Genomic DNA, 13,688 nt, shown 5'->3' on the forward strand with positions numbered 1-13,688 from the left:
AATCTGCAGCAGCCAGGTGTGGTGGGGGACCAAGTCCTACCAGTGCCTACTAGCTCTCTTCTGTACTTGGAAGCTACAAATTAATATTCCACATTTTATGCTGGTATAGGTGTATCGATTTGCACTGACAAGAGATTTGTATTCTCAAAACCTTTTTCAGTTATAAAACTGAGAACTTTGGTCCAGGAAAAATCTCAGAGACTCTTAAAAGTTTTTATTGTGTAATCTCATGAATTATATGTGGAGCAGGTTTACTTTGACAATTATCACTCCATGTTTTTCAAAGTCTCTAGCAGTGGGAGTGTGTTTTCATAGTGTCCTGTCTGACTCTGCTGTGTGGGTGACCTCATGCTGTGTGCCACACTGTGACAAGGTTACCCTGCTGTTAATAAAAAGTGAAGAGTAGCTTGAAATGTATGTGGAGGGAGGAGAAAGCATTGGAAACCATTGGGATGAGGAGTATTTTGTATTGATTTTTGGTATTGACTTTCTATCCACAGCTTGTCTAGTTCTGCTATCTTTATTTTTTTCATCATTTATTTAAAACTAATGTAGAATGACCAATGAAATCAGGCCAGAATTTCCTTCTTAATCAAGATGGTGAAAATGCATTAGATATCTATAGAAGTTTCCATCTTTATATTGATAATGGAAGCTCACATGGTTTTCATAATGGTTCTCTGCAGAGACAAAATACATGAAGGTTCCATTGAAACAATCTAAGGGTTACTATTTTGCTATTAAATAAAGTTTAATTTAGCTTAAAATTTGAGTCAGAACACAGCAATTGGAATCAGTCATTTAACCCTCCTTTTCTTTCTCTGCATTTAGGGTGAGATCTTTGTTGATTCACCTCCCTGTGCAGTGTACAAATATGTGTATACACACGCAAACTATTCAGTAGGTTGGTTCAAAGCCCATTAAACTCCTAGTGTCTTTCTGTTAACTCTCACGAGGATTACTTTAACCTCATGTATGCCTTTGCCACTGCCCTGCTGTGCAGTCCTGTATTTTACTGAGAATTTTCCTGGGTTTTGGAAGAGCTGGTAAAAGCCAGATATGGCCATGCTGGAATCGGGCCTTATTGCTGATAACATGCTCTGAAATTTATGTAATGGTGCTGGCAATAAAACAGTAATTTACTATCACAAATAACAACATAATGCTGCCTCTTTTCCCAACCTCTACTCCCAAAGGTGTGCTGTGTACTACAAATTAAAACCCTGCTTCTGGAAAGCTCAGGAAACTTGTTTGCAATGAGGCTCTTAGCAGGAGGGCAGGTGCCCATTCCAGATCTTCCATTAAAACATCAACCAAGCAACATACTCCCTCACAGATAGCTTTCATGGCTGGGAGGGACTGGCTCTGCACCTCTCTGCTCCATTCTTTCTTTGTGCTCTGACCACTCGTCTTGGTGGAAGTCGAGGGAATCTCTGAGTGTATTCCTCAGTAGCTGATACTGATAAAGGAAACACATGTAAAACATACATTGTAAAACTCTCTATGATGATGGGCTATGTAGTAATTTAGATGAAGAGTTACTAGAAATTAAATATTAAGGACCTGAGTGTTCCAATTTCTTCTTTTCTTAACTGCAGCTAAACATGTGACTGTGTTATCAAAGGGGAAAGCGTTAAATCACCAGTTCAATTTCATAGCCAAGAGCAAAGCAATTAAAATAAAATTCATACTAAGTGTTGAGGCAGAACATAAAGTTGCAGGTAAAGAATGTTTTTATGATCAGCTGTTGGATTCCCCTCCCACCTCCTCTTACTGTTCCTCTTGCTTATCTCACCTCAGGTTATGCCTAAGGAATGCAGTACTGTTGCAATCTCCAAACCAAAAATGCCTCTTTTACTAACTAGTGCTATAAATCACACCTGATTATCATATTTGCTTGGGAGAGAGATGCATCTTGCACTTTTCAGTTATGTCAATTAAGATTGTGTTTATAGGGAAAAATATTTATAATATCTAAAATTAGGTATTTTTATTCTGCTGATGCTTCATTGTTTATTTTTACATTGTAGATGAAATTAAATTTAAAAAGGCACAAACAGTAAGACTACATTGCATAGCAAGGATGTGAAACACAGAAATGTGCTTAGCATGGCTCTGAGGGATACTCGGAAAGGAACTGTTTTGCAATGATCCATAATTTCCTTATCTGAATATGATATTTGTCTCTGATCCTCCGTGGAACCTGATTAACAGGGAATAATTTGGGCCCATGAAAATAAAACCAGTAAATCCTCTATCATGTGGAACCAGCTGGTTTGAATTATGTGGCAATGAAGAGGCATTGCTGCCAACTCAGCAATGGTGATGAGTCTGCCACTTCAGTGTTTCTTCATAGATTTTTCATCAGAGCTGGAGAGGGGAACAAGAGGTAATGGAAACAGCTGTATAATGAATTGTTGAAATGATGTTAAGAGAGTAGTTAGGAAAATGAAGGCCATAAATAGAGAAGATAGGGCCCAGTTGCTGTTTGCCAGCATGGGACAATATTGTTCTGTTACCTGTGTGCTGCACAGATAGTCCTTGAGTGAAAAAACTACTTCAGTCCTAAATTGTGGAGCATTAATTTGATAGATTTTTGCTACTAAGATACTATCTGTCTCATTTATTATAACAATATATACTAAAAGTCATTATAAAACACCAGACTAGTAGCTGTCCAGCGACTAGGTTTTTTCGGACAAGATAAAGACACCACCCCAAAAAGCCCCATATAGTTTTCATAAGCATTTAATTTTTCAGAGAGCTACAGCGTCCTTCAAAATGCCACAATAAATTGTTGCTGTGGGCACAAGGATTCTAGATCAATTACATGGGCAGCCTTCTACAATTTATCATTTGAAGATAGCATCTGTGTGGATTTGAAAGAGTAAGCCAGTCAATATGGCAGACATAGATAGAAGGAGGCAAACTGGGTAAGAGTATTGGGCAAAAAATAGAGAGTGAAAGAGAAATAGTGCATGGTGGCATAAGACACGTGCTGATGGAATGAGATATTTAATATAATTGCTCTCAGTACAACAGCATGAAGAAAGAATTGCTCATTTTGATACAGTAATCCATTGTTCAACCCTAGCCATTAGTAAAATGAGATAGAGGGGATTGAAAAGGTAAGGTATGAGCTGAATGAAAATGGATAGAGTTATTTCAATGTATTGTGCTGCTTGGCTAATACAGGTGAACGGAAGATTAGAGAAAAACAGCATTTCCCTCACCTCTTCCCTTCCACCCTCCCCCTGTATAAGCATCTACTGGTATCTCTCAGAATGTTTGGAAAGATTGAAAAATAACAATAAATAAAGAGGTGAATCTGTTACAGAAATCTTGAATTCCTTTTCTGACAGCAGTATTTATTTAGTGCTTGCTGAGATCCAGGAGTTTCTTTCATAAGTGAAATCAAAGCCAAAGCAAGTCTGGCTTTGGGAGTACATTTATGTAGTAAAGTAGGAGCAATCATCTTTTTAGGGAACAGAGCTATTTTCCTGAGAATTAGGTGATTATTTTGCTTTGTTTTCTAATGGGCAGTAGTATATTTGTGAGCAGTGGCAGCATAACCTTTTATTTGTAGTAGACTTTTGTAATGGCAGCTCTTACAGCTAAGCATGAAGTAGTTGGATTTAGCATGAATTCTTGTGCATTAAGAGCCTTTGAAGAAGAAAAATGGCTGAAAGAGTGGTGCTAAGGGAGAGTACTACTAAGGGAGAGTAGTCCAGTTAGATTTATTATATATAATTCTTCCCACTTCTTTCTCTGTAGTAATTTGGTGAGGTTTCCGTCCTGGGTTCTAGCCAGGAGAAAGCAATTAGGTCCCTCTGTGTCCCAGGGAAGCACATTGTGCTGCACTGGTGAGCAACATTTCTGTAAGGGATTGGACTTCACAGATTTTTACGTGTTTGTTGGTCTGTGTGGATTCTTGAGGGAACATGTTGAGATCAGACCCTTGTCATTGTACTCAGGGTTTTAGCAAGGGAGTGATGGAGAACAGAGTCAAACTGCTGATTCCGAACTTTAAAGCTCAGAGTTGCCCAGAGATGTGCTGTGCTGGCAGACTGGGACAGGATAGCTCACAATTTACTGTTTGGCTTATCAAACCATCTTTGGTGGAAAGAATTTGTCCCATATACGCCTTGTGATAAGCTTTTTTATTTCCACTATCTTCTCCACTACACGTAGGAGATTCCCAAAACATCTCCCGCGTTCTGGAAAAATACACAGCATACCTGATGGAGGACAGGAAAAGCCAATGGTTTTTGATGTTTTCTGTACTGTTTAGTTTCTGTTGAACTGCCAAACATGATTATTGTGGTGAAGTTGAGCAATATTTTCTTTATGGGGTACATGCTGCTATACCCATGCAAGCATTTATTATATCTACAAGAATGAACCTTAGGAACACCAACATTTTACTTATCACATCTGTAGAAATGTTTATTTATTCCTAAATTAACACTTGGAGGGAAGCTTTAAGAAAGCTTCTGTTCTGAAAAAGATAACGTACAAATATGATTATTTACTAATGTTGAGAAAGTTTCGGTGATGGATGAAAGAATTTATAATGTGAAATATTGAACACAACATCTTTTATAAAAACAATAAAAAGAACAGCAATTTTTGAGCTGTTCTTAAGATAAAATTTATATTAAAAAACAAGCTAACATCATCATGGGACTTACAGCTACATGGGTTTATTTCTAATTTCATATTTTTATGAGAGAATCTTTCAAAATGCATTATATTTGAATGGCATTCTTTTTCTGAGTTTCTGTCTTACCTTTCTCTGAATTTAGCTCTTACCTGCTGCAGAGTCCTTGGCAATATTGTGAGGACCATTGCTCTGACTATGGATAGAGAGAGCACAGGTCTCTGCTTGTTCATTATGTAGTGCTCTTCTCAGAGGATACGGCAATAGCTCTGTAACCCCTGAAATCTCCTGTGTACGACTCTACGAAGAGGAAACAGCTGCTCCTGTTGTAGGCTTGCTCCTGCAAAGTTCCAAGACCCAGCAACTCCTGTAGGACCAGCACCAGTTTATATGGGATTACCTCCATTTTAGTTGAAGTGGTCTGATTATAATCAGCAGAAGTTGCATAGAATCACAGACTGGTTTGGGTTGGAAGGGACCTTAAAGACCTATTTCCAGCCCGCCTGCTGTGGGAAAGGACAACTTCCACTAGAACTGTTACAGGGATGGGGCACCACGGCTCCTGTGGCTGTGCTGCTCTTGTCTCAGCACCCTCCCATGAAAGAATTTCTTCCCAGTGTCTAATCTAAACCCACCTTCTGTCAGTTTGAAGCCTCAGAATGAAGCAGTTTCTCAGTGTTTCTCCCAGGCTACCTGTCATTACATCTTGCTCTTTTCAGAGCAGTTAATACAGTTCAAGAGGCATCAGTCATCATCGTCTTTCTTTTTTTTCCCTTTCCAAAGGACACCAGGTCATTTCCCTGAAATACAAAATTCTTACTTCAAGTAGCTGCTGGTATTCCTGAGTATGTTAAAATACCTGGGGGTGTCAAAGAACCTCTCTGCCATAATGTCCATGAGAGGATGTAATGAATGTTCCTCAGAATCCACAAATCCCTTATAGCAGAATGTCCTCAAAGACATTGATCTGCCTTGATGGAGTCCAAGGTGTCAGGGGGTAGTTGAAGAGCAGGGAAGGTGGCACTGACTTAGGTAAAAGTCCTGAATCCCACTGGCCAGGCAGACTCCCAAAATGAGAAGTGGCTAGCTTGTTACGTGGCCTCTCATAAGCCATTGAGGGGAAGAGCAAGTTCAGCAGTGTCTTTAAAGAAAAATCCTTACTCCCACTCAGGCACACTTCTTAGTAGCCTGTTCTGTTGCTGTGCATTCTAAATAGAAATATCAGTATAGTTTCAAAGAATAATTAGAAGGAAAAAATTAAAAGGCTTGAATAATCCCGGATAAAGGAATCTTTTTTAACTTCAGTTAGTTCTAAACATCATAGCAGCTGCTACTGTAGTACAAGCAGAATTTTGACTTGTTTTTCCTAGTTGCTTTGGCATGTTTGAGCAAATGACTGAGCTGCTGCTGTTAGCCAAAACCTGTTTCCCCAAATGTTTCATTCTGGTTTCTGTGATTATTTTTAATCTGTGCTCTCTTAAGCTGCGTTATCATATGTGAATTCTGGCTGCATATTTTTTTAAATAACTTATTTGCAACTGTCAGAGATACCTTATGAATAAGTTATCAACCATCCCTAAGAGCTGTAGCTGCAAACATTTTAAAACAGTAGTACTTAAAAGTCTGTGAACATTTTCTATTAATGTATTTATCAAATGAATGCACTTAGGGTTAAGAAAACAGCTCCTTTCTGTTAAAAACAACACCACATTACTTATATTTTCTTTAATATTAACACATCAGTGGCAGCTTTTCAACTGATGGAAACGATCTTTTAGGAAAACTTCAATTTAAATAAATGGTGTTTATCCTAAGAGATCTCAAGGTTCTTTGGGACCCAACCAGTGCAGCATAATTTACCAGTGTAATGACAGAAGGCACAAAGGAGAGTGGAACTGCAAATTTTCAGTTTTCCTTAGAGAGAAGTAGAATTTAGTACCATAATAAAAGGAAAAACTTCTTGCTGAGAGGGACACTAGGTAATCTGAACAGAAAGATTTAAAGAGCTGAGTGCTGCCTTTCAAGATAGGACTGTGTTGTTTTGAGTATAGATGAAATTCCCTGACTCCAAAGAGTTCGGGAATTGATCAGGTCATTGGAGATTCAGGCTATGGAAATGAACTTTTAAAAAAATGTTCATATTTTTCATCAAAGAATCATTAAGAAGAGGCTAATGACTTGTGTATTATTGTAAGCAATAACAAGGATGGAGAAGGTGATTGTATTGTACTTAGGCAATATTTTAATGTCTAAGGCTTCACTAGGACAGATTTTAGGAAACAACCATGTTCCTGGGCAGTTTACTACTGTAGCTGAGAAACAGTTAGCAAAATGTTGTGATCTCTTTTTGAGAAAAATCAATTGCTACCTTGAGTGTGAATGGTAAAAGTATTTAAACTTAACACTTGAAATAAAGACCAGGAAGGTACCTTCACTTGAATTTTATTTTTGTCCTTCTCAGGAATGTTATGATTATTCGGGGCTAGGCTGCAGTGGAAAGTATGGCTGTTCAAGTGTGATTTGCATGTGAATGTATGCTTTAAAATATTTATTTGTTTAGTTGTTTAACCTTATAGTTGTACAGTTTCCATCCCTAGAGGGGCAGTTAAATAGACAGAAAGCAGATTTGGAATATTGATACTCTTGTCCTGATCATAAAGTAGGTTTTTCAATGTAAAGCACTTCTACGCTGTGCCCAGAGGAAGAGGCTGCACCATTTTAATGATGCTCTAAAAGTCAAAGTGGTAATACTTCCTGATATGATATTGATAGTTATTTTATTGCCTTTGGATTCCCAGGTGATATTACACCAGCCCTAATTTATGAAGGCATTTTTCGCTAGTTAGTTACTTAATGACATCAGGGTAATATTTCTCAGCCTTGTTGAAAGGGACTTTTTTTGCTTCGGCTTGTCCGCTCTTGTTTTGGGCTCTTTCCTTGCCTCTGAATGGGCAGTAGTTCCATCCCCAAGGCAGAGAGTTGCACTGCTGCCCTGCCTTGGAGAAGACGAATTGCTACCAAGGAAGCTGGTAAACAGTTGTTGGTAAACAGTTTTAAGGCTAGCCTAAACATTTGCTGCCAGTAATTAGTCTCTTCTTACTCAGGCAGTTGGGGGAGGCTGAGCTGCTTCCAGCTCATGGGGAACCGCTGACTGCTGTGTCTAATGCTTTATGGCTCCCTGAGTGTTCTAGTGCACAATTTGAGAAACCAGGCCTGTGCTGAAGGTAAAAACCAGGTGTGGGGTATGTTAGATGCATGAGATGTATTAGAAAGGCAGTGGGAGGGTGAAAAGGAAAGATAGAAAGGCAGGTGGAACTGAAGTCAAGTGAGTCTGACAGTGGAAAGGAGATAAGAGCAGGAGAGGACAGAATCAGGGAAAATTTGGAGAGCAAGTAAATATAGTGAACAAGGAGCTGCTAAGTCAGTGGAATGAAAATGGCATGTGTTCGTTTTTGCATAAGCATAAGGTGGCCAAAATTTCAGGACCTGTCTCATGCTCCAGTTGTGCTCTGCTGTTTTGGAAACTTCATTGATACGATTCCATCAGCTTGTGAACATATGTTAACATTTGATATTATTTAAATAGTAACAGGGTTTGATTTCACATTTTTAAAAATCCTGATTATTTAGACCAGGGTCTAATACATTTCAAGTCAATGCATAGTACTGGCTTGAATAAAAAGAGGGGAGGGGAAGGGAATCCTCCCCACCATTAATAATCATGAATTAGAGATCAGAGCTTTCTGCAAAGCTGAGGTTTCTTCCCCCCGTTTTTGATTTTCTGCCTTTGCTTCCCTACAGAGTTTCCAAAAATTGTAATTGAGTTTGGTAAAATATAGTCCCCAGCTGGAAAGTGAGTAACTGGGAGATAGTTGCAAATAGAGTAATTGATTCTGATACAAATATGTAATCTGTTAGTGCTCTGGAACACTTCATAGTCAGTTTCATTTTGTTTTGGTTTGTATGTTCCTGTCTTTTAGTAGCTAAACTGAAAATGAAGCCCCAAACAACAGGTGATGACACTACTAATGTGTAAAGTGATTATTGTTAAGTGCATGCAAACGGTGGTGTACAATTCCAGAGGCAGAGAGTGCTTTGTTTCAAGATTGTTCCCTCATGATTATTACAGGACTAACAGTTTAAAAAACAATGGGTCCGCTTCACCTTTGGCTGAATGGACAAAACTCGCACTGCCATTAATAGGAACTGTGCCTTCTTTGCAGCCGAAATTATTTTGGTTTGATGTGACTTGTTGGAGAGGACAAACAGTAAAGAGATGCTCTAGTTGAGATCTGGTGTCTCACTGTCATCCTTAAACATTACAGATATTTAGCAATAGGATTCCAAGTTGGGCATGAAAAGAGTTAAGTGGTTTGGACAGTTTGTAAAGTACATTTGCAGATGAGAAAGCCTCTTTCCTTGGCCATGGGTTGAACACCATTTGTATTGTCTTCCCCTCCCACCTTGTTCCGTTGGTTGGTTGGTATGAGGTGACGCAGTGAGGCAAATTGCCTGTGAGGTGCTGAGCAGGCAGCTCAACTGGGATACTTTCCTTGTGTTTTAGTCCCAGTGTACTCAACAGCATTGCTGAGTGCACTGGCACAACTAATAAGTATCTTTTATTATTGCCTGTGAGTTCACAAACCCTATTTATTGCAGTAAAGAGTAATAGTGATAGCTAATTAGCTATAGGGTGTGTGAGTAATGCTGTAAAGAGAGCCCTGCACTAGCAGTGAACCCTGTTTCACTGACTGCTGAGGAGACACTTGAACCCAGTGATAACAGTTGCTTCCCAGGCCAATCCACCCTGTAACACACCAGTCCTTGCTGAAAGCTGGAGCCCAAATGTCTCTTGTTGCCAAGTGGGAGCTGATGTAGTTGGAAGCTGGTGATATGTGCATGATAATTACGGTGTGTCAAGTCTCATTTTAAAGACCATAAGTATACCTTTTTAAAAGAAAAACAAACTACTTCACCAGCCTAGAGAGAAACATAAATCATGTATTTTTGTCACCTCAGAAGACCACTAGAAGATGAGCTTTAATATTTCAAATGCGACAAGCAATCCATACACATGAATCACAATTTGAGTTCCATTACAGCTGAGCTGATATATACCACTGTGTGCTTTATGGGTTTTACTCTAACAATATTAAGTAAAAACTCAAAGCTTTTCGTGATGAGTACCTAACATTTTACAAGAATTTGTAGAACTGTGGTCCAGAGCAACAGATTTAGTGTTGCCCTACAGGCTTTAATAAGAAAATGCTGTTGCCAGTTTTGACCTCTCAATATTATTCTCTCTAAAGAAAATGCATGTATTAGTAGAAGGCTAATACTGCAAAGGTAAAAGAAAACCTGAAATGATGAAATGGTTTATGGAAAATGTAACCCTTAAAGATTGCAAAGACAGTTAAATAAATGAACAAAGTTTGAAGAGACAGATCTTTTTTTTTTTACTTCTGCTTCCTTTGTTAGGCCCAGGCTTTTTCTTCTTGGGCTCTGGGGCTTCTGCAGCAACCCAGTGCCAGTTTTTCTCAGTTCTTCTATTTATAGTCAAGTCATCATTTGAAGTCCTTAGTCTCCTTTTGAGATATTCGCTCATGGCAGTATTTTCATATAGGTTGTGAGTTTTCTTTTTATCTCTGGGAATTCTCATATTTTTTGTTACAGCAATCTGGGCCTTTCTTGCAATGAATCGAAGTTCAAATTCCTTCACCTTTGAGACTTTTAATCCTCTCACTTCCCCTTGGGAGAAGAAAGAGAAGTGTAGTGAGGGAGCTGGAGATGAAGGGTGATGCATAAGGTTAATTTTCAGGTGAATTGGTTGCTGTTTTGACGTTCTTGCTTTCTTTGCAGACATCTTTTCATTCCTTTTCCTTTTATGCTAGAAAATTATTAGATATGCAAGAGTAAAACTCCTCAAAGCTATGCTCCAAAAGCCTATTAAAAATAGTCTGCAAGCAGATCAGTGTGAACACACATCAACACCTGAGTGTTTCCCAAGTGGCTCGAGCACTCAGTGGTGTGATAACAAGACATGTGGGAGGATTTTTCCTGGCTTTTCTCTTTCATATATTGATGCTCCTGACTTTTTAAAATTCATTTCATCAAGTGGCACTGCAACTGAAACAACAGAAATGCAAGAATAAGATAGTTTAAGGTGTTTGCAGTGGTATACAAAGTATTTTGCCTCCAGGCCATCATTTCTAATTCATCCCCAGTTGGCAGCAGTCAGAAATCGCTGCCAACTGACAGCTGTTCGCTGGCCAGCATGAAGAGATTTAACTGGTAGCTCCTGCTGGACAGATGTCTGTAATGTTGAAAGTGTGAGTGTAACTGGCATGTGTTTCATTTTCAGAGCCTGGGAAATGGGGCTGTATCTCAACTGCAGCTGCTTCACTTTAGGAAGGTTAAACAAGATACCTGATTTTAGGTAACCAAGAACTCAGCATCTGCACAATTAAACTCCCCCCCACACCCTGCCTTTCTGGGGCTGAGTGCTGATGTTTTGGTGCTTGTCACTTGCTGTGTTTGCATAAGCACTGTGTGTGGAGGCAGAAGGGAGACTCTAGATGGCTGTGCAGAGGGATGGGATAGGAGACTGCTCTGTTGGGGTGACCAACTCATTGGCACTCCACCAGCCGGGGAGGTTCTTCAGCTGTGTTGTCAATTGATACCTTTCTTGAATGTGAGCAATCAATAACGAAAAGAAAGTAATACGGGGAGAAAATGTCTCTGATTCATCTTTCTTTGTGTTGGACGTATGTAACACTAGAATTAATATTTTGAAAACCATTAATTACTTCATGTAAAATCTGTGCTGCTAAGCAGAAAATCTATCCTGCTGAGAAAAAAATAGAGAAAATTCTTCAGTATAATTTCTGGGTTTGTGGAAAAGGAAGGGGGAAGATTTTACAGTTTACTGTATCACAGAGCTTTGAGATATTTAAACAGGCAAGTAAATGATAGGTTTGAGTCACTATTGTGAAAACACTTTTGGATTTTGGATTTGCAGCAGCAGTAGAGATTGCTTTAGCAGAGACATGAGGTCAAGTTTTTGCTGCTCCTTAATCATGGTTTTTTGTTGCTTTGACGTGATACAAACGATAAAATGGGCTTAGGTGACTGGTTCAGTCTTCTGCTTGTGTGACATGGGGAAGGGGCACAGAGCCCTGGCCAGTAACTCCTGCAGCAGAACTGTGTTTCAGGGACAGGACATTGCCAGAGCACTTGGGGGAATCTGGAGGTGTGGAGTACTCGCTGTTCAACTGGGCAGTGGAATCTGCTCCTGCACTGTCCTGGTAAACATTGCATGGCATGTCTGACCAGCACTGCAACTGATACCATGCTGTTCAGAGCTACTGTGCCTTTAAGAGTTAGGATTTTCAGTATTGCATACCTTGACACTATTTTATGTGTTTGAAAACTGCATCAGTTTTTGGTTTTTAACACTGCAAAAAATCCCCTATTGTGTGTTACTTTTCCAGAATTAAAAAAGAAATAATGTTTCATGAAGAATGGTGGGAAGGAACACATTGCTATGATACAGGAGTTTTAAACAGATTGCCTTTGGAGCTGTAAATGAAATTTATTTTCTGTAATGTCATGTTATTCATTTCACCAAGTCTGACTGTAACTTCCCTGGGTGGTTCTTCCCTGCAGACATTGATGAGTGTGCTGCCAAGATGCACTATTGCCACGCCAACACCGTGTGTGTTAACTTGCCCGGCTCCTACCGCTGTGACTGTGTCACGGGATATGTCCGTGTGGATGACTTCTCCTGCACAGGTGAGCTCTCAGCTACAGCAGTAGCACTCTTACGCTCTGTGTCTTGTGTGTATTCCCTACCTTCTGACTAGTCCCAAATGCCACACACCAGCTGGCCCTTTGCAGGCATAAAGTTTAGGCACAAGTAGGGTAGATAAATGTGGTAGGAAGTGCCTTTCCCCTGTATGGGCCCTTTGGGATTAACTTGGAAGGTGGCTGAAGAAGGCCTGTGGTGCACCCGCTGAGGGCTCTTTCCAGCCAAGACACAGTCCCTTCATGTCCCACATCTGCGTTCTGTGTGAAGTGCAGAGGCTGAGATCACATGTGTTGTGAGAAGAAATAAGACTTCATCAGCTGTGGTTTGAAACTGGTCAGTGGATTGAAACATAAGAAATTACCCAGGAGGAGAAGCTTTCTGGACAGAGCCGACACAAATATGCAAAAGGAAAACTGAAATATATAAAGTTCTCAAATCCAGTTATTGTTAGGAGGTTTGGAAATTGTTGTTAATGCTGAGAATTAATGTCTAAAGAACTATGATATGTTGTTTAGAAAAGACAGCAAGTGGATGGCATTAGACAATAAATCTAGTTGGGTTTTTTTTAAATATCTATCTTCAAAATGAGCTCAAAAATTCTTAGTGGAAAATAGGTAGGGTCTCATTTCCATTTAGGGGTTTTTAAGGGACCTTCTCTGGCAGTCTCAGAAAAATGTGAGAAGCTGCTGAACTGCTCATCCCAACTCTATCTAGCTGGATAACATCTTTTAATCACGCTCCATAAAGTCTGATTTTGGGATTACTTTGATGGTGCACCTGTCATGCAAAGGAAGAAAATAGCAGGTAGATTTATTGAAATGGGTATAAATCAGCTCGACACAATACCATGTTTAGAATGGTATTGGGTGAGCTGTTTTCTGAAGTGGAAAGCTAGCACAGGAATATTCAATATGAGAACGATTTTCAGCCTGGATAACTACATTGTAATGCATGTTATCCTTAGGGAAGGTCATAGGAAATGTTGACTTTCATGATGACAGCATGTCTTTTAGCTAATATTATATAATTTATAAAACTGCAGGAAAGTCCTGCCCGCCTCTTGAGAGAGACTGATACTAAATAGCTGTCAGGAAGCTGATTTTTGTTTTGCCCGAAGAGTCATCATTTCTGTGTATCTGTCTCTTTTCAGTTTTTCTTGATCTTTTACAATGTGGCATGACAGATTCAGACCTTAAATTCTGCGCTGTGTGAGGTATCAAC

General features: G+C 39.4%; 1 protein-coding gene across 1 annotated transcript in view; it reads left to right on the forward strand.

Moving 5' to 3' along the window:
* The window catches only part of NELL1 (neural EGFL like 1), a gene marked incomplete at both ends in the record, with an annotated part of 289,446 nt that overhangs the window by 130,354 nt on the left and 145,404 nt on the right, over window positions 1–13,688 (forward strand). Inside the window, one exon of the mRNA XM_082283926.1 lies at window positions 12,326–12,451. Within this exon, the coding sequence (XP_082140052.1) occupies window positions 12,326–12,451 (126 nt within the window). The remainder of the gene's footprint in view (window positions 1–12,325; window positions 12,452–13,688) is intronic.

Source organism: Coloeus monedula, assembly GCF_965178545.1.
Source record: "Coloeus monedula genome assembly, chromosome: 6".
In the NCBI taxonomy this organism is placed as follows: domain Eukaryota; kingdom Metazoa; phylum Chordata; class Aves; order Passeriformes; family Corvidae; genus Coloeus; species Coloeus monedula.